The sequence below is a fragment of the Nerophis lumbriciformis genome, linkage group LG21 (genome assembly GCF_033978685.3).
Source record: "Nerophis lumbriciformis linkage group LG21, RoL_Nlum_v2.1, whole genome shotgun sequence".
NCBI classification, from domain to species: domain Eukaryota; kingdom Metazoa; phylum Chordata; class Actinopteri; order Syngnathiformes; family Syngnathidae; genus Nerophis; species Nerophis lumbriciformis.
Genome location: NC_084568.2, coordinates 14,882,501 through 14,909,659, shown reverse-complemented (window position 1 = coordinate 14,909,659; position 27,159 = coordinate 14,882,501). Strand labels below are relative to the sequence as shown.

Sequence of the window (27,159 nt, the reverse complement as noted above, 5' to 3'; positions counted from 1 at the left end):
ACAATATGCGGGAGGCAGTGTGCAGGTAAAAAGGTATCTAATGCTTAAACCAAAAATAAACAAAAGGCAAGTGCCGCTAAGAAAAGGTATTGAAGCTTAGAGATGGCTATGCAAAACAAAACTAAAACTGAACTGGCTGCTAAGTAAACAAAAACAGAATGCTGGACGACAGCAAAGACTTACAGCGTGTGGAGCAGCAGACGGCGTCCACAAAGTACATCCGTACATGACATGACAATCAACAACAAAATAGGAGCGCAAGACAAGAACTAAAACACTACACACAGGAAAACACCAAAAACCTAAAAATAAGTCAAGATGTGATGTGACAGGTCGTGACAGTACACCTACTTTGAGACAAGAGCTATAGTGATGCATGCTTGGTTACGGTTTAAATTCATATCCAACAATTGCGAGAACGACTTTTTACTGTCAATATCGGCTGCCGAGTTTCATTTTTTAATGTTTTCTGCTGGTGGTGTACCTCCGAATTCTTTCAATGAAAAAAATGTGCCTTGGCTCAGAAAAGGTTGAAAAACACTGTTGTAAGTAAGCATTTTCATTAAAGTGCACTACTGAAAGTAAATTACAATTTGAATGAAAGTTGAACCCTGCTATATAGAAGAGCTGGACAATTAATTACATTTTTAATTTTGATTTTGATTATGGCTTTTCACGATTATGTAAATATAATAATAATATATTTTTTTAAAACAATTAATGGGCTGCGCAACGTGCATGCAAATTCTGGAGCGTGTGACGGTGAAACAGATGAAGCGCGAATGAGTGAAACATTTGTTTGGGAAAATAATGTGTCCAGTAGCGCTCATTCATCCCCGACAAACCGCCCCTTCCTAAACCAAACAATGTCAAGACGGTCTCTGGAAACAACGACTGTACTCCGAAGCTAAAGCTAGCAAGAACAATCCATACACCCACAACACATCTCATCTGCTTGTGTTGTGGTGAACGACATCATCGATGTAACATCAATGTACAAACAGTGGTCGCAACTTGAAAGGCGCTCTCTTTTTGTCTTTTAACAGCTTCAAGTGAGTCGCCTCTTTACTCATCAAGCTGAGAAAAGCACAGCACACTTCCCCCCTTCACAATAACAGCGCGGTGCGCCACATCCGGTCTGACTGCGCTAACAAAATAAAGGTTTCAAAAAAAATTACTCAACACACTTACTGATACATTTACACAATTATTATGCTTTCACCTAAAATACTGGTCAAAATTGTCCAAAGAATTTGAGGCTTTTTGCATTCAATTAATATTTGAAATTGTTTTATTTGACACAGAAAGCGCGCATTATATGGTGGTAAAATAAGTGTAAAATGTTAACAACTTAATCAAAAACAATTAAAAAGGAAAAACTGAATGTTATTGTTTTTTGTATCGCTATTGTTATTGTTATTGCTATTGCTATTATTATTTTACTTGTGGTTTATTCATTACTAGCGACTGCACGACACCAAGACCGCGGAACAGAGACACACGGCAGGCTTACACACACACACATGCATCCCCAGAAAATATACGCCACAGATGAGGTGGCGACTTGTCCAGGGTGTATCCCGCCTTCCGCCCGATTGTAGCTGAGATAGGCCCCAGCGCCCCCCGCGACCCCAAAAGGGATAAGCGGTAGAAAATGGAAGGATGGACACACATACCCCACCCCACATCCAACGCCCTTGATGCAAATCCCTTAGGGGTGATGGACGCTGGGCAGCACCTGAAGAGCTGCAGCCTTCCACTGTAGCCCCCACTCCCTCCCCTCTGTTGCAAGTCTCGAGATGGATGTTGTAATATGTATATGTGCTTTGCTATGGAGGTTTTTTCCCACTCCAGACTGGGCCCCCTTAGGAGCCCAGTCTAGATTGTATTTTTTTTACTCATCCTCCCCCAGCGTTTACCTTTTTCCCATCTTTTACGGGGCGCCTTGTGGCGACCCATCAGCGTTCCTGTTCCGTCACCCCATACACTGTTTGTTTGTCTAATCTTGAATGGGTTTGTGCTGAAAACAAAGTTTCATTGTACTTGTGCGATGACAATAAAGACCTACTAGGGTTGTACGGTATACTGGTATTAGTATGGTACCGCGATACTAATGAATAATTTTCGGTACTGTACCGCCTCTGAAACGTACCGGTCTCGCATCCCCCCGCGCCCGCGTCGAAGTCACGTTGTGACATTGCTGGTTTACGACCAGACAAGCATATTCGGCGGCACACAATCACGGAGTACTTACAAGCAGACACAGGGTGGAGACAGAAAAAGGAGGACGGGCGCATTTTGGCTTAAAAACTAACGATAAAGGTGAAGTTATAACACTGAAACGCCCACAGGAAGAGATGCTTTAAGACATAGCTAGCTAGCTAACAACGTCCATCCGCCGTCGGCAGTGTTTTAGCTACTTCTAAATCACTAATCCTGGTCTCCATGGCGACAAATAAAGTAAGTTTCTTACAAGTATCATCCCTGCAGGACGAGGAATATCTAAACATGCTTCACTACACACCGCAGCTCACCGGCATCAAAATGTAAACAAACGCCATTGGTGGATCTACACCTGACATCCACTGTATACCAAGTACAGGCACGTATCTAGTTGATACTACTATGATTACGTCGATATTTTTTGGCATCACAACATCTTCTTTCGGGTTTTTTAAATTCATATTATGTTTTATAAACTCAGGAAATATGTCCCTGGACACATGAGGACTTGGAATATGACCAATGTATGATCCTGTAACTACTTGGTATCGGATTGATACCAAAATTTGTGGTATCATCCAAAACTAATGTGATTATTACATTTTAACAGAAGTGTAGATAGAACATGTTAAAAGATAAAGTAGGCAGATATTAACAGTAAATAAACAAGTAGATTAATAATTCATTTTCTACCACTTGTCCTTAATAATGTTGACAAAATAACAGAATGATAAATTATACAATATGTTACTGCATATGTCAGCAGACTAATTAGGAGCCTTTGTTTGCTTACTTACTACTAAAAGACAAATTGTCTCGTATGTTCACTATTTTATTTAAGGACTTAACTGCAATAAGAAACATATGTTTAATGTACCCTAACATTTTTTGTTAAAATAAAGCCAATAATGCCATTTTTTTGTGGTCCCCTTTATTTAGAAAAGTACCGAAAAAATGTTAGTACCGGTACCAGTACCACAATATTGGTATCGTTACAACACTACTACCTACCTAACTAATTTATATCCATTTTCTTTTTTTTAAATTATATTTAAAGTTGACTTTTGGTGGTACAATGAATACTCATGTAATAATCATGTAATTATTTGTGATTAGAATTTAAATCCAAATAATCGATGAGTATTATTTTTGCCATAATCGTCCAGCCCAGCTATATCGTTCATAATACGAATTACTTTCACGCTCAAATAATTACTGGAAAGTTCAAAACCAAACTCATTCGTTAAAAAAAGTATGAGTCACTCTTTGTAATTTCCTGCGGAGCACGGAGGTTGACAGAATAATAAAAATAATATATTTTGGACAGACAATAGAGGAAACAAGTAATAAAAGGTAACAGTGTGAATTAAGGGATACATCAACTGACCTTTCAAAGATCTGACGCACGATCAGAAATACAAGAGCAATGGGCAGGGCCACCCACAGGTCCCCCGCTTTGGCGTACACTCGTCCTTCCCGATCCTCCAGGTCGGCCCAACCCAGGCCTTTCGGAAACCACAGCCGCTCCTGCCAGAACCACTGGCTCAGCTCGGACAGCATCCCTACACGCAGGACACACATGAACGCAAAGAGTTGGACACGTTTCAACAATTACACGACGGCGGCCATGTTTCCTTTGTGGCGGAGTGACCTGCTGAGACCCACGAGGGAGAGCGTGACTCAAACTTTACATTCATACTTTCCAGCGCAGACATGAGCGCTCCACATTGAGGGCGTGGCAGGAGCAAAAAAAGGGGGAAGCAGCATCTGAGGGATCATTACTCATCGAATGTGCACGGCAATGTGGGCGCACCCTCCGGACTCAAGAGTCCATTTGTACATCTGTTCCCACAAACTGCATCTGTGAGTCTGAGGACTGCTTTTTCAGTAAGGGGGTCCCTCTTTGGGCCAGAGGCATATGGAACTCTCCCCTCCCTTGACTGCATCCCAAATATGCAGCAAACGTTCCTTCACACTTAGTAACCACACTGCAAAAAGTCAGTGTTCAAAAACAAGAAAAAATAATACAAAAATTAGGGTTATTTTATTTGAACTAAGCAAAATTATCTGCCAATAGAACAAGAACATTTGGCTTGTCAAGACTTTCCAAAACAAGTAAAATTAGCTAACCTCAATGAACCCAAAAATACCTTAAAAAAAGTATATTCTCACTAATAACAAGTGCACTTTTCTTGGTAGAAAAAAAAGAGACCTTTTTGCTCAATATGTTGAAAAATATTCTTAAATTAAGTAAATGCTAGTGCCATTATCTTGACATAATGATATGCGCTCAGCATTACATTTCGTGAAACCAGCAAACTTATACTAAAAACTAATTTATTGTTCTTAATGGAAAGGCAACAAGGCAACCGCTTGTTACTCTCGGGGTCTACTAGTCGCTCAGGCAAATCATATTGTCTAAAAATGATTTTTCCATCCATAACATGACATCATCGCGCCAAGTGCGTGCTCTTTCAATCAATTAGTGCGCATATATACAGCCCGGCCCCCGGCCAACATTTTTTTAATTGTAATTTTGAGGAATTTATCTGAGTGTGCATGAACTATTTCTGTTCAAAATTGTTTGAAATGTCACATGTTAAATGTTTGAATAGTCAGTTTACTGTACTGTGCCAACTGTACTACTATATGAGTACGTATTTTCTATTGTTTCATTTAAAATAAAACAGCAAAGTCCATTTGGCTGTCATCTGTTTTAATTATGAGACACAGTTGTGTCAAAGTCATGATTTTTTTTTTTACATGCTTGAAATAAGAAATTATTACTTTAAAAAAGTAGTGTTATACTTGTGAGTGTTGATGACACAGCTTTGCAACAGTTGATATTCTAGTTTCAAGCATGTTTTACTCAATTTAGGTCATAAAATTTCAGCAACAAGCTGTAATATCTTACTGAGATCATTTAGGACCAAAACCCTTAAAACAAGTAAAACACTAACATAAAAACTGCTTAGTGAGAAGAATTATCTTATCAGACAGAAAATAAGAAAATATCACCCTTATTTGAGATATTTCATCTTACTTAGATTTCAGTTTTTGCAGTGCATGAGCTTTTAACGTTCATAAAAATAACATTTTGCTTCATAACACTTTGCTTAATCACTGGATCTGCGAACAACACATGCGGTGGAACCTTCATTTGCAAACTTTTCCATTTACAAACTTTTAGATCGAGCCAAATATGCCTCCGTGTGCGAACCATTTTCTTCGCTCATGGTCACAATGCCAAAAGACACTGAAAGGGTGTGTTATTGTTTGCGCTTTGGCCATCTTTTGAACCAGTTTTCTCACTGCGGGTTCTGCATTGCCCTTCTGTTAAGACCAGGGGTGTCAAACGTACGGCCCGAGGTCCGGATCAGGCCTGCAAACAGGTTTTATCCGGTCCGCGGGATGAGTTTGCTAAGTATAAAAATTAACCTGAAATTTTGGAATGAAATAAACAGCTGTTGTAAATGTGTCCACTGGATGTCGCAATAGCAATTCTACAAAATAAACCACATGATGTTAGTACATCAGTCGAGGAAAATGATCAAACTACATAAATAATAGGGCTGCGAATCTTTGGGTGTCCCACGATTCGATTCAATATCGATTCTTGGGGTCACGATTCGATTCAAAATCGATTTTTTTTTTCAAATCAACGCGATTCTCGATTCAAAAACGATATTTTCCCGATTCAAAAGGATTCTCTATTCATTCAATACATATGATTTCAGCAGGATCTACCCCAGTCTGCTGACATGCAAGCAGAGTAGTAGATTTTTGTAAAAAGCTTTTATAAATGTAAAGGACAATGTTTTATCAACTGATTGCAATAATGTAAATTTGTTTTAACTATTAAATGAACCAAAAATATGACTTATTTTATCTTTGAGAAAATATTGGACACAGTGTGTTGTCAAGCTTATGAGATGTGATGCAAGTGTAAGCCACTGTGACACTATTGTTCATTTATTTTTATTTTTATAAATGTCTAATGATAATGTCAATGAAGGATTTTTAATCACTGTTATGTTGAAATTGTAACTAATATTGATACTGTTGTTGATAATATTCATTTTTGTTTCACTACTTTTGGTTTGTTCTGTGTCGTGTTTGTGTCTCCTCTCAATTGCTCTGTTTATTGCAGTTCTGAGTGTTGCTGGGTCGGGTTTGGTTTTGGAATTGGACTGCATTGTTATGGTATTGCTGTGTATTGTTTTGTTGGATTGATTAATAAAAATAAAACAAATTAAAAAAATAAAACGTTTTTTTAAAAATGAGAATCGATTCTGAATCGCACAACGTGAGAATCGCGATTCGAATTCGAATCGATTTTTTCCCACACCCCTAATAAATAACATCCTGTAATTTGATTTTGATATAATTTTTTTATCTTGATGGATTGAAAATTAACACCAATGAGTTGACTGATGAACATTATCATATCATTTATTCAGAAAGTATAAATAACAACAAAAAAATTAGAATACTATTAACTGCAACATGTAAGTGTAAAAATAACCCAACAACATTATGATTTGTACAATTTCAGAATGTGCTTGTTCTATTTTTAAACGAAGAAAACAATCTGAAGTTGTCTTTATTTTTAAGTTATCGTGCTGTGATTTTTCTCCATGTGGCCCCCCATCTAAAATGAGTTTGGCACGCCTGGTTTAGACTGAGCTTTCAACCCAAAGTACAAGTGACGTTCCGTCTAGTAGCTGTCCATAGTGTTTCTACTAGTATGGATTCTTCATTCATCACTCCAAACAACGTTTGTAAGTTTTACATAACTAAAACAATTCTCACTTACTAAAACGTCCCATGTGTGATGTCTGTAGGAGTGTTTTCATGCATATTTGTACGTGCTATCGTAATGTAATCAAGCAAGTCGGGCTGGGCGATATATCGATATACTCGATATATCGCGGGTTTGTCTCTGTGCGATATAGAAAATGACTATATCGTGATATTCGAGTATACGTTCTCACGCAGTTGCTTTTAGCTGCGGGGCATTAAACTGCACGCGTTTCTCACTCTTTCCTGTCTCTCCTTCTCACAGAGACTTTAAAACAAGCGCACCTTCTTATATACGTCACATACTGTCACGTGAGCAACGTCATACGCCCTCGAGGAGCAGACAGGTAGCCACATGGTAACGTTAGCTGTGATGCCTAACAGCTAACGGTGTGGTTTGAGTGGTAATACGAGAGAAAGAAGGTGCGAATCTGGTAACAAATGGAGGAATAATTAATTCCCAAGAAAAACAGCACGGGGTCCATCGTCTGACGGTGGTTTGGCTTCAAGCGGGAAGATGTCTTTACATGTCAACATCTCCGTTCGGTGCCACACCAACTAAATGTCGAAGCAACTATTTCCACATCAACACCGTAGGACATATACTATTTGATATGCAGCTAATTTTTATGTGACACTTATTGAAATATCTTGTGTGTCATGCACAAAAGTGCACTTATAGCTTGTTTTAAAATGTCTCTGACAATCTTGCACTTTCTGTTTTGGAAATGACATGAATGTTTGTGCCACTGCTTAATAACTGTTTAATAAATACAGTTTTGCTAAATTGACTTAGTTGTGATTTCCTTCTCTGCATGAAAGTTTAAAATGAGCATATACTAATGCAGTATGAACAAGAATATTTTAATGTAGACACATAGAATCATCATACTGCTGTGATTATATGTATCAAGTGTTCATTCAAGGCTAAGGCAAAATATCGAGATATATATCGTGTATCGCGATATGGCCTAAAAATATCGAGATATTAAAAAAAGGCCATATCCCCCAGGCCTACAAGCAAGCTTAGCTAATACGTTAATACATTTACGAGTGTCTTTGTTAGTATTATTAACTTACAATGGCATTTTGTTTTTATTGTTTCCGTTTCATAATTTACCAAAACGTCACCGTGGACTTATTGAGTCTGTTTAGCTGATTGGAGAGCTAACTTTCACAGCTAGTGGGTCCATGACGATGACTTCTGTTTTGTCTGATCAGCCGTTTTATTGCTGGGTTTCAGGCACAGTTTGGAAACAATCAAGGTATGTAAATAAACATTTACAAAATATTTATGAGTAAATAAATAATTTTACAACGTATATATCTGCGGCTTATAGTCCGGTGCGGACAATATGTGGAAAACAATTTTTTCTTCGAGAATTTAATGTGTGCGCTCTGTAGTCTGGAAAAATAGCCCGGGAGGCACAAGGCATTGATACGTTACATGTTGCATGTCTTTTAAAACTGACTTTGAAACAACGTTGCAAAATAGTTGTATTTTTAAATTGAGACAACATTGATGTCTAAAGTTAAAAAGTTAAAGCACCACTAGGGATGATGTTCGAAACCGGTTCTCCCGGTTGTTCGATAACAAAAGAACAGATTCCATGGATTCGAATCCCTTTTTGAGAACCGGTTCCCGTTATCGAGGCCACTATAGTAAAGAAAAAGAGTTGGTTCTTTATTCGAATCCCTGGGAACGAATCCCGTTCCACAGGAAATTCCCTGTGGGACATCACAGGAAATGACGTAGCTCAGTCATTAGGCGGCAGATACAGAAAGCAGCAAAAATAATGGACCGGAAAAAACGCCTCAAGGCATGGCTTCATTTTACAAAAAAATACGACGAGGAAACGGCAATATGCAATTATTGCCACGCTTCGCTCTCATGTAAGGGGGGGGAAGTACAACAAGCATGTTGAAACATGTTCAGGCCGCACATAACCTGAACGTTCGAGAACCGTGGCGTGTCTTCGACACGTGGAGAAGCAGCGCCCCTCTTCCTGTTTCAACCTGCAGCCCCAGTTCCAGTGAAAGTGCCGGTGAGTAACTAATGTTAACTGTTGCCGGTTAATTTCCATATTTGCTCACTTGTAACCTTTAGGCTAAAATAAGGTTACATCTTATGTCAACCACGACTGCAGTAATGTTAGCTAGACTAACGTTACTTAAGCATAGTCAGTGGCTAACGGTAACGTTAACGTTAGCCTTTTTGTATGTGTCTGATAACGTTAACGGTATCTTGTAGCCTACACCACTCCATAGTTTGCAGGTCTGTCTAATAAACTAGTGCTTTCTTTCTTTCTTTAGTTTATTTCATACATGAACACACTTACAGCATAACACATCACAGTTTCATATAATTTCACTTAACATCATGTCCGAAAAGGAGTAGGAAGAAGTAAAGCTTATTTAATCATACCCCTTTCCCACTTCAGAGCGTTTACAAATATATACATCATTCACTGACCTTTTTATAATAAAATAACATCTGTGAATTAGTATATACAACAGTTGTGTAATATGTAATTAATTAATTCAGTCTATTAATATACTGAGATGAAGAATATCTTATTTTCAATAAGGTTGAAAGTATTTCTCATAATTCTTCTTTGTACTTTGTAAGCAATATTAATTTGAACAACCTCTTAAAGTGGATCATCAGTACAATGTTTAAATTCATTACTTAATCATTTAATTCCACATACTAATGCTAAAGACTTAATAACAGACACCCTAGTCTTCACATTCAGCTAATTTCCCCCCTAATTCTATGCTGTGTCTGTCCCTCATTTTCCCTCCAGGACAAGGACGTGCAGTCATTCCTGGAGGAGGCCACACTGATGGACCCCAGAAGGTTTAGATACAGACTGGAGGAGGATGTCGTCAAACATATCTGTGTGTCCAAGCTAGTTCCACGCCAAGAGAACGTGTTTTTTCCACCGTTGGCGACACGATTAGTGAAGAGCGGGTCAGACTTGATCCTGAATAAGCAGACATGCTAATTTTTTTGTAAGAATTGTTGGAGTCCACATCTCTAATGACTTCTCCTGGACAGTCAACACCACATCAATCGTCAAGAAGGCTCAGCAGCGGCTACACTTCCTTAGAGTCCTCGGGAAGTACAACCTGAAGCCTGACCTGCTGCTGACCTTCTACCGCTCGTCCATCGAGAGCCTGCTGACCTACTGTATTACGGTATGGTACGGCAGCTGCACTGCAGCAGACAGGGAGAGGCTGCAAAGAGTGGTCAAGACGGCTCAGAAGATCATCGGCCGCCCTCTCCCCTCTCTGACGGACATCTACACCTCCCGCTGCCTCAACAGAGCCAGTGCCATCATCAAGGACAGCACCCACCCTGGCTCTGACCTGTTCCACCTGCTGCCCTCTGGGAAGCGCTACAGGTGCATTAAAACCAAAACAAACAGGCTAAAGAACAGCTTCTTCCCCAGGGCCATAACCATCCTGAACGGACTGCCCCATTGTCCCTCATAACTGCCTTCTCTTCGGTGCAATAACCCATTCCACCAACCACCCTGTTTTTGTTTTGTTTTTTCATGTATATATTCATTTCACACCATATTCATTGCACTTTTAAATTTTTTATATTTCTATATATTTGCACATTGTTTTTCTAGCATGCACACATCGCACTGTATGGAATGGCCTCAATCTCGTTACCTTGCGTAATGACAATAAAGCTGATTCTGATTCTGATTCTGATTGATGACTGTGGCGTTCTTAATGTCATAGTGTGTGTAGTTAGTATGTTCCAATAGCAGCAGAAGTGCACTTTTTGGAGAGCTGTATTATTTTCAGTTTTGTGCCCAAGGGACTGATTTTATTTCACACTATATTATTATTTATACACCTATAATGATCACAGAAACAGGTTGTTTTTGTGTTACTGTATATATTAGTTTTTCTGAAAAATCCCACTCAATATACTTTGGGTAACAACAGTCAATATTTATTTTTGAATTTTTTTTTAGGGGGGTAACAACAGTCAAAATTGATTTATTTATTTTATTTTTTCTTATAAAATAAAAGTGAGCTTTTGTTAAACCAAATATTGTGTGGTTTTTTTTCTATATACAACAACCTATATGGATTCGATAAGAGAATCGATAGGGAATCGGTTCGATAAGAGGATTCCATAATGGGCTCGAACTCGATAATTTCTTATCAAACGTCACCCCTAAGTACCACTGATAGTCACACACACACTAGGTGTGGTGAAATTACTCTCTGTGTTTGACCCGTCTCCTTTTCTTTGACAGGTTGTACTGAAAAGAAATTATGTTGTACTTTTTAAGTGCGATGAAGTTCCATTCATGTCGTTGCGAGTTTGTGAAGCCCTTTAAAATATACCGTGACAAACCGAACTAAATATGGAAATCTTTTTTGTCGTCATTAGTAAAACGGTAGTCACTAGGGACCGGTGTGCATCTCTACCTTAAATGGCGATCTGATATGAATCTAGATACACTATATTGCCAAAAGTATTTGGCCACCTGCCTTGACTCACATATGAACTTGAAGTGCCATCCCATTCCTAACCCATAGGGTTCAATATGATGTCGGTCCACCTTTTGCAGCTATTACAGCTTCAACTCTTCTGGGAAGGCTGTCCACAAGGTTGAAGAGTGTGTTTATAGAAATGTTCTACCTATCTTCCAAAAGCGCATTGGTGAGGTCACACACTGATGTTGGTCGAGAAGGCCTGGCTCTCTGTCTACGTTCTAATTCATCCCAAAGGTGTTCTATCGGGTTCAGGTCAGGACTCTGTGCAGGCCAGTCAAGTTCATCCACACCCATGTGGCCAGGCCAAGTGATTAGGACACCTGATTCTGATCATTTGGATGGGTGGCCAAATACCTTTGGCAATCTAGTGTACATGGATTACGATACGATACACTAACAATACATTTTAAAACGTTACGATTCAATGCGAATGGAATATAAAAAAATTGGTTATAAAAAAATGAAATGTATCATGTATCAGCTCAAAACAATGTCACTGCGTATCTTTGTAATAGACACAGACAAAACAGGCGATTCCTGTAATAATTATGAACCAATAGTAGAACTATCAATTTCAAGGCATTGCAGTCCATAAACGTTACGAAAAGAAAAGAACAAACAAAACACCTTTGGAATAGCTACCATGTTTTTACTGTTGATTGCTCAGGTAGCAACAATTAAATACAAAGACAGTAACGCCACTTGTGTTAGATACAATTAAGTACCACCACGTAAACTAAACAGCAGTTTTAGTGAGGTCTTTATCCTTAGCACAATGAATAGTGTAGTAGTTGATGTGATTACCTAGCAGAGTTGTGGCTAAGTTGGGGCCGGGAGTCTTTCAAATCCGTGTCCTCGTCTTACCAGTTGGTAGGTCTGCTAGCATTAGCATCCCTCGCTCCCTCATCGCCGGCTTGAGTGCTTTCATGCCGTCACAACAGGTGGGTGCTCAGATTAGTCGTGCTGCCGCTGCTTTACTCTACAAATGCCAATACTTTTATCCAACTGACCACTCTTTGAAAATAAAAAAAATTAATCCAAACGTTTACTGCACTTTAGATTTAAAATTCGGGGGTGCATTTTTTTGTAAAACCCTTTCGGTGCTGTCTGCCATGTTGCCTTGTTGTCGTCAGTCGCAAACAAGAACATTTCTCTCGTATTACGTCACCACAGAAATCTGGCAAGATTAGAGCAGCCTAGTGCAGTCCCGATACCAATATTTTGGTACCGGTACCAAAATATATTTCGGTACTTTACTAAATAAAGGGGACCACAAAAAATGTAATTATTGGCATTATTTGAACAAAAAATGTTAGGGTACATTAAACATATGTTTCTTATTGCAAATTTGTCCTTAAATAAAATAGTGAACATACTAGACAACTTGTCTTTTAGTAGTAAGTAAACAAACAAAGGCTCCTAATTTAGCTGCTGACATATGCAGTAACATATTGTGTCATTTATTATCCTATTATTTTGTCAACATTATTAAGGACAAGTGGTAGAAAATGAATTATTAATCTACTTGTTTACTGTTAATATCTGCTTACTTTCTCTTTTAACATGTTCTATCTACACTTCTGTTAAATGTAATAATCATTTATTCTTCTGTTGTTTGAATGCTTTACATTAGTTTTGGATGATACTACAAATTTGGGGATTAATCCGATACCAAGTAGTTACAGGATCCAGGGATATATTTCCTGAGTTTAAAAACATAATATACATTTTTTTTAAACGAAAGATGTTGTGATGCTAAAAAATATCCATGTAATCATAGTAGTATTGACTAGATACACTATTGTACTTGGTATCATTACAGTGGATGTCAGGTGTAGATCCACCAATGGCGTTTGTTTATATTGTAGCGTCCCGGAAGAGTTGGTGCTGCAGGGAATTCTGGGAATTAGTTCTGTAGTGTTTATGTTGTGTTGCGTTGCAAATATTCTCCCAAAATGTGTTTGTCTTTGTTGTTTAGTGTGGTTTCACTATATGTCACATGTTTATGACAGTATTGCCGTTGTTCGTACGGCCACCCTTAGTGTGACATGTATGCTGTTGAGTAAGTATGAACTTCATTCACATGTGTGCAGTGTGTTCAAAGTTAAGATGATCGTCTTACTGGTCAATGATCGGACATTATGAAATCTCATCTTGAAATTGTCAACCATAGACAAATTTTAATACAACTATTATCATGACACCAGTGTGCTGAGATGTGTAGTGATACATGTATAGCTAAATGGTTGATACTTGACATCAACTTTCTTGATTTGTCTCCATGGGGACATGGAGTAGGGATTTTGAAGCCGTTAAAACACTGCTGACTGCGGACAGACATTAGCCGCTAGGTAGCTAGCCATGTCTTAAAGCCGACGGGACGACGACGAGTGGGGGACCGGTACTTTTAAGAGGCGGTATAGTACCGAATACAATTCATTAGTATCGCGGTACTAGACTAATACCGGTATACTGTACAACTAAGGGTGTAACGGTACGTGTATTTGTATTGAACTGTTTCGGTACGGGGGGTTCGGTTCGGAACAGAGGTGTACCAAACGACAACATGTAAAGGGCCAGAGCTGGAAGACACTCCTGCCTCGTTAAGATCTCCCGTTTGGGAACACTTCGGCTTCGCGGTGCGATACAACAATGGAGGACGAGAGGCGGACATAGCGAAAACGGATTGCCGACATTGTTCAGCAGCGGTAGGGTATGCTTCTGGCAACACGTCAAACATGCTAACCCATTTGAAGCGTCACCACCTCCAAGTGAACATCGCTTCAACGAAGAGAAAGACGAGCGACGTGTAAACACCGCATTCAAGCAGTGAGTCAGACAGGGCTAAAGCAATAACAAATGTTTTTATAGCAGCAGATTTAAGACCATATTGCATTAAAATTAGATTTTGACCCACTTCTATGGTGGAAGAACAATGAGCCCATATATCCTCTTACTGCCAAGTTAGCCAGGCACTACCTCGCCACACCTGCTACCTCCGTGCCCGGCGAAATGCTATTTTCCACAGCTGGAGACATTGTAACTGCAAGCAGGTCAGCTCTTTCTGCAGACAATGTGGATAAACTGATTTTTCTGGCAAAAAACATGAAGATTGAGTGAAAGTCACCAGGGTTAAAGGCTGGGGGGGGGGGGGGGGGGGAAAGAAAAGTTAATCTGAGGCTGAGTTGACTTGAAACTGTTTAATGTTGCACTTTTTGTATGTAGAAGAAAAGTTGTGTCATTTTATTTAATCTGAGCAACAACTTCAAGCAGTTTAATGTTGCACTTTATATGCAGAAATGTTGCACTTTATATGTAGAATGGTTTTTGTTAAGAAACCAATTCTGAGCCTTATCTTATTTAGTTTTTATTTGATATATGTTGACCACATTAACCCTGGCAATGGACCATGTGTGTATATGTATGTTATTGTTATCCTTAGCATTCATGACTGCCTGCTGTGGCACTCATCAGCCTAATGGTGGCTCACATCCATCACACACACAGAGCTATTTCTATTCTTGGGCAGAATTGTTATAGTGTTCCCAATGTTAAAAGAATAAAGCCATTGTTTACAAAATTGGTAAATAAATAAATAAATAACCAGAAAATGTATATTTTGTTGTTTTCTTACTGTACCGAAAATGAACCGAACCGTGACCTCTAAACCGAGGTACGTACCGAACCGAGATTTCTGTGTACCGTTACACCCTTACGTACAACCCTAGAGCGGCCATATCCAATTAATCGACTCATGACTTCAAACTGTTTTTTGATTTGTTCCGATGAATTTTTACACCCCAACTAGTCACGCTTTTATTAGAACATACCTGCCAACTTTTGAAATCAGAAAAACCTAGTAGCCAGGATCCAGAGGCCGCAGGCCCCGGTAGATCCAGGACAAAGTCCTGGTGGGGGGTTCACCCCCCGACGCAAAATGATTATTAGCATTCAGACAGGTTAAAATGTTGCTAAAACCATCACTTTTCTATCAGTCACAGTGACTTTTCAAAACAAAAATATTACAGCAAAAATCATATGGGTTGATTGACATGTTTATTCTGTAAGCTAACTTCAATAGTTTGAAATTATTTTGACAGTTAATGCCAGTTATCCTGTCAACCTTTCACAAGACTTCAATTTGTTAATTGAAAGTATAAACAGTATAAACACTTTTTACAGTAAACAAATGGTAAAACAGTACAAAACAATTCCATTAAAAAAAAAATTGGTGTCATTATTAACTTTCTGTCCAAGCTTGTATAATCTACTGCCTTGTTCAATTGTAAAAAATATTCTGTGCCTAAAATTCACATTTCTATCACAATTATCATACTATAAACATGGTTAGCTAACTTCATTAAAATTAATAGTCCTGTCAATAGCATGGAATTACAATTCAAATGTAGTTTTTTTTTGTAAGCCTTTCAAAAGAATTCAAAATATGAAAAATTAATGAAAATTAATTTAAGCCATCAGACACTTGAAAAGTGGCACATCACATCTCTAATGTAATCATTTTAACTTTTCAACAGAAATAGCACTGCAAAAATATTAAGGACATACTTCTGTATTTTGGTAGTTATGCTGTCAACATTTAACAAGATTTCTTCAACTTGGACTTGAAAGCATAAATAGTATAAACACTTTTAACAGTATAACAGTACTAAACAATTCCAATAGATAACATTGGTGTCATTACCTTTTTGTGGAAGTCCATGCTCAATTATTGCCTCCGTAAATAAAACTTCGGCATTTATCACATCCAAAGAATCTGTTTGGGCGACGAAAAACGTTGAAAGTTTTCCACTTGTATCGCTAGCAACGGCATTAGACTTGTGTTTTTTTGTCCCAACGTGGTCTTTTACATCGCTAATTCCTCCGTGTCCGATCGAAAAAATCTTGTCTGCACAAGGTGCAATTCGTGTAGTTTTCACCCTTTTTGGAACGGATAATTATCCCCGGATAGGCTTTTGAATATTCTTCACGGAATGACTGCAGTTTTCTTTTCGGTTTAAGACTCGTTTGCGATTTTTCTCCGGCTGATTCCATGATCGGTCGCTCGTTTGGAAACAATGGCAACTGGTGCCTCGTGCTTGGCAGCGGTGCTATAAATAGCCTCGCGCATGGCATTCGGAATGGCTCGATAGGAAGTTACGGGAAGCAGTGTCGATTGTCATTGTTGTTATGCGATTTCGTGAATAAAACTTTTTTTTAAATATTTTTTTTTAATTAATGAAAAACCGTATTTTTTATCACTGCAACCGTAACCCGGAATAGGTTGATGAAAACCGTACTAATTACGGGAAAACCGGAGTAGTTGGCAGGTATGTTAGAAGAGCTCAACAACGACCCTTACGAGTCTTCCATCTTGAAACACTGCATGCTACTGTACAGCCTGCCTGCTATTTTTTCACTCCATGTCATGTTAGTCATGCTACCCCCGCGGCCTCAGCACAGGTGCTAGACGAGATGGGTGGCATAGTTTTCCCACTTCTTTTGCCAACTTCTCAGGCGCACAATGCCTCCTCCACGGCGGCGGCACGCTGCTTGCGCAATGTCTGGCACCGCTAAAAAAAAGTGCAGTCTCACCAAAAACAGATAAGTAAATTAGTTTCTGTGCACAAACGGGAAAGGTCCAAAGGGTAGGGGAACAACAACGCAGGCTTACTTTCCCGTGTTATAACCAAAATAAAAACAATCCTCCATTGCCGCTGCGCTTTTGCAGTATTGGGAGGGAATTTCCGAAAGAAGGGGACAACATTTAGGTTTATGTGCTGACATCATCAGCTTTTTTTAAGCGCCTTTTTTTTCTCCCCCACTCAGAGCACATTCCATTGGTGCGCCGGATCATATGACCGCACTCTGACCATTTCAATGGTCCAATCAAAAAGGGGATGTCTATAGGCAGGGGAGGGCGACAGGAAGTCGTCTTCCTTTCTCTTCTTCCTCGATACAGACTTTAATTCTAAGGACTCTTGAAAATACCAGAATGTAGTTTTGCATCGGACAGCCTCTCGCGTAGCAGATTAACTTAGACAGACTAAGCTGGTACCTGGTACCGAGTCCAGGAATATGTGCAGTCTGTAAACATATGAAGGAAGTGCTCCATAAACACAACTTTTAATTAATGGGGAACATGTTTGCATGTGTACATGACTGTCAGACATGTGAGTCATCTAAATTCCATGTAGCCTTCGGTGAAGATGAATCATTCTATCACAACTTTTCCAAAGTGGTAGAGCATCTACAACCGGGGTGTCCAAAAGACGAAAATTTGGCCCGCGAGACGGCATGAGTTCGACAAGGGTGTTTACATATTACATTTAAATATCTGGTGGTTTGTTAGGTGCTTATATGTGAGTGACTCAGGCCAGTGACCATGGAGTGTGATTTCTAGGGCAGTGTTTTTCAACCTTTTTGGAGCCAAGGCACATTTTTTGCGTTGCAAAAATACGCAGGCACACCACCAGCAGAAATCACTAAAAAAACGAAACTCAGTTGACAGTAAAAAGTCGTTGTCGCAATTTTTGGATATGACTTTAAACCATAATCAACCATGCATCACTATAGCTCAAAGTAGGTGTACTGTACTACTGTCACCACCTGTCACATCACGCCCTTACTTATTTTGAGTTTTTTGCTGTTTTTCTGTGTAGTGTTTCAGTTCTTGTCTTGCGCTCCTATTTTTTTGGTATTTTCTTGTAGCAGTTTCATGTCTTCCTTTGATCGATATTTCCCGCATCTACTTTGTTTTAGCAATCAAGAATATTTCAGTTGTTTTTATCCATCTTTGTGGGGACATTGTTGATTGTCATGTCATGTTTGGGTGTACTTTGTGGACGCAGTCTTTGCTCCACAGTAAGTCTTTGCTGTCGTCCAGCATTCTGTTTTTGTTTACTTTGTAGCCAGTTCAGTTTTAGTTTCGTTCTGCATAGCCTTCCCTAGGCTTCGATGCCTTTTCTTAGGGGCACTCACCTTTTGTTTATTTTTGGTTTAAGCATTAGACACCTTTTTACTTGTACGAAAAAGCATTAGACACCTTTTTACCTTCGAACTGCCTCCCGCTGTTTCCGACATCTACAAAGCAATTAGCTACCGGCTGCCACCTACTGATATGGAAGAGTATTACACGGTTACTCTGCCGAGCTTCAGACAGCACAGACACTCAACAACAACACATAATAATAATAATAATAATAATAATAATAATAACTGGGATTTATATAGCGCTTTTCTAAGTACCCAAAGTCGTTTTACATGTAGAACCCATCAAACATTCACACCTGGTGGTGGTAAGCTACTTTCATAGCCACAGCTGCCCTGGGGTAGACTGACGGAAGCGTGGCTGCAATTTGCGCCAACGGCCCCTCCTACCACCACCTATCATTCATCATTCAATTCACCGGTGTGAGTGGCACCGGGGGCAAAGGGTGAAGTGTCCCGCCCAAGGACACAACGGCAGCGATTTTTGGATGGTAAGAGGCGGGGAGCGAACCTGCAACCCTCAGGTTTCTGGCACGGTTGCTCTACCCACTACGCCATGCCGCCCCTATCATTTTCAGACTATAATTACTGGTTTGCAAAAAATATTTTTAACCCAAATAGGTGAATTTAGATAATCTCCCACGGCACACTAGTGGTTGAAAAACACTGTTCTAGGGACAACATACACAGCATTTACTTGTATGACCCAATCCAAACAACCTTCCCTAGTCATGGCGCAGGAAAAAAAAAATTCAACCAGCACAAAAAAATCAATAAACATGGTCACACACAACAGCCTGCTCACTGAATTGTGTGGATTTAGAAAAAAAACTTTCCAACCACCATATGAAATTCTAAATTCCACCCATTTAATTTCATTGCAAGGCATGATGGGGGAAAATGCCAAAAAAATAAACTCTCTCCACATTTATCCATGTTTGGCGCATTTTAGCTGCTTGATATTTCTGTGTCAGCCCAATTTAAATGATGTGGCAGGCCAACCGAAATGACATTGTGGCTTAATTTAAATGATGTGGCAGGCCATTTTAAATAACGTGGCGGCCCGATTTATACATTGTGGCGGCCCCGTTTATATAATGTGGCGGGCCATCCTAAATGATGTGGTGGCTCACTTTAAATGATGTGACAGTCCATTTGAAATGATGTGGTGGGCCACCTTAAATGACATGGTGGTCCACGCCAAATGACGTGGGGCGACATTAGATGATGTTGCCAGTCAAGTTAAATGATGTGGCGCGTCTTTTTAAGTGATGTGTCGGCCCAATTTGAATGCCTTGGCAGGCCACTATAAATGATGTGGCGGCTCACTTTAAATGACGTGGCGGGCCACATCAAATGAGGTGGGGGGGGGGCGACATTAAATGAGGTGGTGAACTACCTAAAATGAAGTGGCGTGCTACAATAAATTATGTGGTGGGCCACTTAAAATGATATGGCGGACCACTTGAAATGATGTGGCTGGCCAAATTAAATGATATGGCGGGCCACTTCAAATGATGTGGGGGGCGACATTAAATGAGGCGGTGAACTACCTAAAATGAAGTGGTGCGCTACAATAAATGACGTGGTGGACCACTTGAAATGATGTGGCTGGCCAATTTAAATGATATGGTGGGTCATTTCAAATGAGGCGGGGAGCAACATTAAATGAGGTGGTGAACTACCTAAAATGAAGTGGCGCGCTACAATAAATGACGTGGCGGACCACTTGAAATGATGTGGCTGGCCAAATTAAATGATATGGCGGGCCACATCAAATAAGGTGTGTGTGTGTGGGGGGGGCGGGGGGGGGGGGGGGGGGGGGTTGGGGGGCAAAATTAAATGAGGTGGTGAACAATCTCAAATGAAGTGGTGCGCTACAATAAATGACGTGGCGGACCATTTGAAATGATGTGGCGGACCACTTGAAAAGATGTGGCTGGCCAATTTAAATAATATGGCGGGCCACATCAAATGAGGTGGGGGGCGACATTAAATTAGTTGGTGAACTACCTAAAATGAAGTGGCGCGCTACAATAAATGACATGGCGGACCACTTGAAAAGATGTGGCTGGCCAATTTAAATGATATGGTGGACCACTTCAAATGAGGTGGGGGGCAACATTAAATGGGGTGGTGAACTACCTAAAATGAAGTGGCGCTATACAATAAATGATGTGATGGGCCAACTTAAATGATATGGCTGACCATTTTAAATGATATGGCGGGTCACTTCAAATGAGGTGGTGAACTACCTAAAATGATGTTGCGCGCTACAAGAAATTACGTGGCAGACCATTTGAAATGATGTGGCTGGCCAACTTAAATGATATGGCGGGCCACATCTCATGAGATGGGGGGTCACTTCAAATGAGGTGGGGGGGTCACTTCAAAAGAGGTGGTGAACTACCTAAAATGACGTGGCGCGCTACAAGAAATTACGTGGCGGACCACTTGAAACGATGTGGCTGGCCAATTTAAATGATATGGCGGGCCACATCTCATGAGGTGGGGGTCACTTCAAATGAGGTGGGAGGGGGCTACTTCAAATGAGGTGGTGAACTACCTAAAATGAAGTGGCGCGCTACAAGAAATGATGTGGCGGACCACTTGAAATGATGTGGCTGGTCAACTTAAATGACATGGCGGGCCACTTCAAATGAAGTGGCGCACTACAATAAATGACGTGGTGAGCCACCTCAAATGATATGGCGGACCACTTGAAATGACGTGGCGGGCCACTTTAAATGATGTGGCGGGCCAGATCTGGACCCCCCGGGGTCTTGAGTTTGACACCTGTGCTCCTGATTGTCCACAGATGTGAATGTGTGCGGCCTGAATGCTTATTTGTATACATGTGTCCTTAAGTGGACAAGCACTTACCCCATAAACCCAACTGGGATAGGCTCCAGCTCGCCCAACGAGGGCATAGAAAATGGATGCATTGGATATACAGTCCATTGTTATTAAAGCTTCAACACTAACCAGACAGGCAGCAGTTATTCAGCCGATCGATTCGTATAAATAACTCTGCAAATGGACTGCCAATACATGCACAAATGTATATTTTATGAGCTGCCTATGGAAAACATAGTGTTTAATACATGACGTGTTATTATGTATTGCTCATAAGTCCACTCAGTGTTATCAGGTGTGCAGTAGAAGATTAGTGCTGATAAGAAAACCCTCAAATATGTTTATCAAGTAATTAAATATAGATAGCTAGCATGCCGCTTTGTGAGCTACACTGCCCTGAACACCATAATAAACCACACCCGCGTGTAGAGAGCGCCTTAGAGGGCAGAATACACGAGTAAAGATGTATTTCACAATATATTTAAAGTATTTTAAAAAGTATTTAGACATTGTTGATACATGAACACTCCAGCTATGACGACAAAACACGCTAGCTAACTTTCACAAACAGCATGCTAACAACGACCTTTACACGAAAACACGAAAAGGGGGACAAAACGGTTTAAGTGCGTGGAAAACATAACAAATGTGACAATTTGACATTTTTAATCACATATTTTTGTCGTAGTTTAAGCGAAAAGAGCCCGTTAGTTTTCGAGCTAATAATGTGGTGCGTGGTGACGTCATCACCCTTCTGTCTGCTTATTGACCTCAAAAACACACCAAATTGAGCTCAATTAGAGAGAGAAAATAAGGACTTACTTGTTGTTTGGCCTCTTCCGCCCTTTACGCGTGGAAATTGCCTCGGGAAATGATGAAGAGCAGATGTGTGCAGGCGGGGGAAAAGCTAATAACGGTGCCGCGGGATGAAGGCTAACCAGGCGGCTCTCTCGTGTCCAAGCAGCGGCCACTCAGTCACATTTTCACCCGCAACTTGAACGCTCCTCACGCCGCAAATTCATCCAAACTGAATATTATGATGTCGGGTTCCGGAGATGGAGATGGAGGTGCTGCAATGCGACTGCCTGGTAAGTTCCGTCCACCTGAACAAGCGCTCTGTCCCGCTGAGTGAGTCCCGGGAGTCCGTGGGTCTGCAGCCGGCCAGAGCGAGCCGAAGGCCGGGTAGGCGGGCTGGAAGTGGCGGTGGAAAAAGAAAGAAGTGCAGGCGGGGCGGGCGTGAAGCTGGCCGGGGGCGGAGTGAAGAAGGAATAACGGAGAGGGTGGGACGCTGTGGGTGACGTCCTCGCCCGCGAGAGAGCATCCGACACCGGGAACACATTGGCGGTTTGTTCCGCTTGGAGAACCGACAATTATAAATAAATGAAATAAATTATTTAAATAAAAAACATTTAAAAAATGTTTGCTCTTGTGTGTATATATATATATATTTAACTTTTAACTTTTTAAGAGCATGGAAACCTGTGAAACAGGCTTGTAGGGATGAAATATATATATATATATATATATATATATATATATATATATATATATATATATATATATATATATACATATATATACATACAAGAGCAATATTTTTTAAATGTATTAATTATTTTTTATTTATTTATAATTTTGTTTTATTTCATTTTTCTTTCTTTATTCAATTTCGTCGAAGATTTTCTATCACTTGATTTAGAGTGTTTTTGTTGTTTTTAATGACTTACTACATTTTTTTTTTCATTAAAAATCCTAGTCCAAGATGAAATAAATAAACAAATAATTTAATATTATTTTTTTTGTCCATTTTATTCCAATATTTTCTATTACTTGATCTGGAGTGTTTTTGTTTTTTCTAGGATCAACTGCAAAAAATAAAAAATAAACAAAATTAAATTTGTTTTAAAAATGAATCATTTATTCATCTAATTTTATTGTATTTGTTTTATTTATTTTAGTTCAATATTTTCTATGACTTGACATGGAGTGTTTCTGTTGTGATTTAGGACCTACTGCAAAATAAATTATAATAATAATAATAATTATCATAATAATAATGACAGTGCAAGAATATATTCTTAAAATATATATATATTTTTTCTCTTGCTTTCTTTCTTTTAGTCCAAGATTTCAGTTGATCTAGTGTTTTTTTTTAGGACCTACTAAAAAAATGCTCATAAAAAATCCGCTACATAACATGAGCTTTTGATGCAACATTAAAAAAAACGTAAAGAGAGCGCGACTGTTTTTGAGACCTTGAGCAAAATAATAAAAAATTAAAATATTTAAATTTTTTACATTTATTTATTCAATTTAGTCTAAGATTTGCTATCACTTGTTTTTAGGACCTACTGCCAAAAAAAATGCTAGTCAAATATCCTCTATATGACATACAAGAGAACTCTGCTGTTTTTGAGACCTACTGCAAACAAATAAAATACAATAAAAAAAAAAAAAATGCTAGTCTAATATTACATTTTTTAAAGTTAATTAATTTATTTATATTGGTCCAAGATTGTGTATCACTAGATCTGGAGTGTTGTTTTTTTTTTTAGGACCTATTGCAAAAAATAAATGCTAGTCTAAGATCCTCTGTATGGCAAGAGTGCGCTGTTGTTTTTAAGACCTTCTGCAAAAAAATAAATGCTAGTCAAAGATCCTCTATATGACAAGAGCACACTGTTGTTTTTAAGACCTACTACAAAAAATAAAATGCTAGTCAAAGATCCTCTGTATGACAGGAGTGTTCTGTTGTTTTTTAAGGAGCTATTGCAAAAAAAAAAAAAACTACTCCAAAATCCTTGAAGGAGCACTTGCCAAAGATCCTCTATATTACAGAACGCGCTGCAAAATAAATTATGAATACTGTATATATTTCCAGAAGCTGTCAATTTTAGTCATTAGGGTGCAACCTGTGATTTTATAGGTCTGTTAAGGGTTTATTTCCCAAGGTTTGACCTTTGACTCCTTGAAGGAGCACCAAATCAGACAGCGTTGATGTCGTCATGGTGACAGGCTGACATGTACGTAATAATGTGAGTCACAACTGTAAACCTCATGAACTTATTATTGTCCTTGTCTTGGTTGCTAACACTGAGGAAAATAAAAACATTGTGTTCAGAGATGAAGCAAATATCTTTCCTCATGTTACTGATCAATAAAGCAGCCTTCGGGAATATAACTCTCTGGCGCCCCCCTCTGGTCAAAAGTGTAAAGTGCACAGTGACTACTAACAGACTTTAACATTGATTTCCCATGTATCAATAATAAATGCATGCAATTCGTTATTTATTCATCGTTATGATTAAACTACTATATATTAGTAACTATAATAACATGATCTATTGAAACCAAAATATTTATTATTTTTGTTTATGGGGAAACGTGTGCTTGAAAACATTTTACAAACCCCAAAACCAGTGAAGTTGGCACATTGTGTAAATGGAAAATAAAAACAAAATACAATTATTTGCAAATCCTTTTCAACCTATATTCAATTGAATGGACTGCAAAGACAAGATATTAAACGTTTGAACTGGAAAACTTTGTTATTATTTGCAAATATTAGCTCATTTGGAATTTGATGCCTGCAACATGTTTCAAAAAAGCTGGCACAAGTGGCAAAAAAGACTGAGAAAGTTGAGGAATGTTCATCAAACACTTATTTGGAACATCCCACAGGTGAACAGGCTAATTGGGAACAGGTGGGTGCCATGATTGGGTATAACAGCAGCTTCCATGAAATGTTCAGTCATTCACAAACAAGGATGGGGCGAGGGTCACCACTTTGTAAACAAAAGCGTGAGCAAATTGGCCAACAGTTTAAGAACAACATTTCTCAATGAGCTATTGCAAGGAATTTAGGGATTTCACCATCAAAGGTCTGTAATATCATCAAAAGGTTCAGAGAATCTGGAGAAATTACTGCAAGGCCAAAAAGCAACACTGAATGCCCGTGACCTTCGAACCCTCAGGGGGTACTGCATCAAAAAGCGACATCAGTGTGTAAAGGATATCACCAAATGGGCTCAGGAACACTTCAGAAAACCACTGTCAGTAACTACAGTTGGTCGATACATCTGTAAGTGCAAGTTAAAATCTACTGTGCATAGCCAAAGCCATTTATCAACAACACCCAGAAACGCTGCCGGCTTTGCTGGGCCCGAGCTCATCTAAGATGGACTGATGCAAAGTGGAAAAGTGTTCTGTGGTCTGACAAGTCCACATTTCAAATTGTTTTTGGAAACTGTGGACATCGTGTCCTCTGGAACACAGAGGAAAATAACCATCCGGATTGTTCTAGGCGCAAAGTTCAAAAGCCAGCATCTGTGATGGTATGGGGGTGTATTAGTGCCCAAGGCATGGGTAACTTACACATCTGTGAAGGCACCATTAATGCTGAAAGGTACATACAGGTTTGGAGCAACATATGTTGCCGTACAAGCAACGTCTTTTTCATGGACGCCCCTGCTTATTTCAGCAAGACAATGCCAAGCCATATGTTACAACAGCGTGGCTTCATAGTAAAAGAGTGCGAGTACTGGACTGGCCTGCCTGTAGTCCAGACCTGTCTCCCATTGAAAATGTGTGGCGCATTATGAAGCCTAAAATACCACAACAGAGACCCCCGGACTGTTGAACAATTGAAGCTGTACATCAAGCAAGAATGGGAAAGAATTCCACCTGAAAAGCTTCAAAAATGTGTCTCCTCAGTTCCCAAACGTTTACGGAGTATTGTTAAAAGGAAAGGCCATGTAACACAGTGGTGAACATGTCCCTGTGCCAATTTTTTTGGAATGTGTTGCTGCCATTAAATTCTAAGTTCATGATTATTTGCAAAAAAAAATGTAATATCTTGTCTTCGCAGTTTATTCAATTTAATATAAGTTGAAAAGGATTTGCAAATCATTGTATTCTGTTTTTATTTACCATTTACACAACATGCCAATTCCACTGGTTTTGTAGAAACATAATAATAAATATTATGTAGCTTGTAAATTAGTTATTGGTTGGTTAGGTTTAATACATGTAAAAGTATAGGAATGGATGAATAATAAAATTATGCATAAGTCAATAAAAAATAAATAATATTTCTGCTTATGAATCATGTATTAATTATTACAATATTACATTGTAACATCGGTAATAAACTGATTTGTTTGATACAATATATTTTTTTTTTATGGGGAAACATGTGCATAGAGAACATATTATAGAAACATTAATAATAAAACATATGTAGCTTATAAATGTAAATATTACTGAGTGATTAGGTCTAAAACATGGAAAAATATAGCAATGGATGAATAATAAAATTATGAATGAATCAATAAAAAATAAATAATATTTCTGCTTATGAATCATGTAATAATTATTACAATATTATATTGTAAAAAAAAAAAAATATATATATAATATTATATTGTAATAACAGTAATAAAATGATTTGTTAGATACAACATTTTATTTATTTATGGGGAAACGTGCAAAGAGATGATATAGAAACATAATTAAAACATTATGTAGCTTATAAATTAAAATATTGAGTGATTAGGTCTAAAACATGGAAAAATATAGGAATGGATGAATAATAAAATTATGAATGGGTCAATAATATAATTCTTATGAATCATGTATTAATTAGTAGAATATTATATTGTAATAACAATAATACAATGATTTGTTGGACACCAAATATATATATATTTTTCATAGGGAAACGTGCTTGAGAACATATTGAAGAAACATGAGAGGGACAAGCGGAAG

The 27,159-nt window shown here is 38.8% G+C and overlaps 1 protein-coding gene across 1 annotated transcript in view; it reads right to left on the bottom strand.

The window, feature by feature from the left end:
* Window positions 1-22,669, bottom strand: part of LOC133621071 (ceramide synthase 2-like) — a 53,060-nt gene extending 30,391 nt beyond the window's left edge. Inside the window, exons 1-2 of the mRNA XM_061982889.2 lie at window positions 22,216-22,669; window positions 3,611-3,785 (exon numbers count right to left, since the gene is read on the bottom strand). Of these exons, the coding sequence (XP_061838873.1) occupies window positions 3,611-3,783 (173 nt within the window). The 5' untranslated portion in view covers window positions 3,784-3,785; window positions 22,216-22,669. The remainder of the gene's footprint in view (window positions 1-3,610; window positions 3,786-22,215) is intronic.
* Between the last annotated feature and the right edge of the window lie 4,490 nt (window positions 22,670-27,159).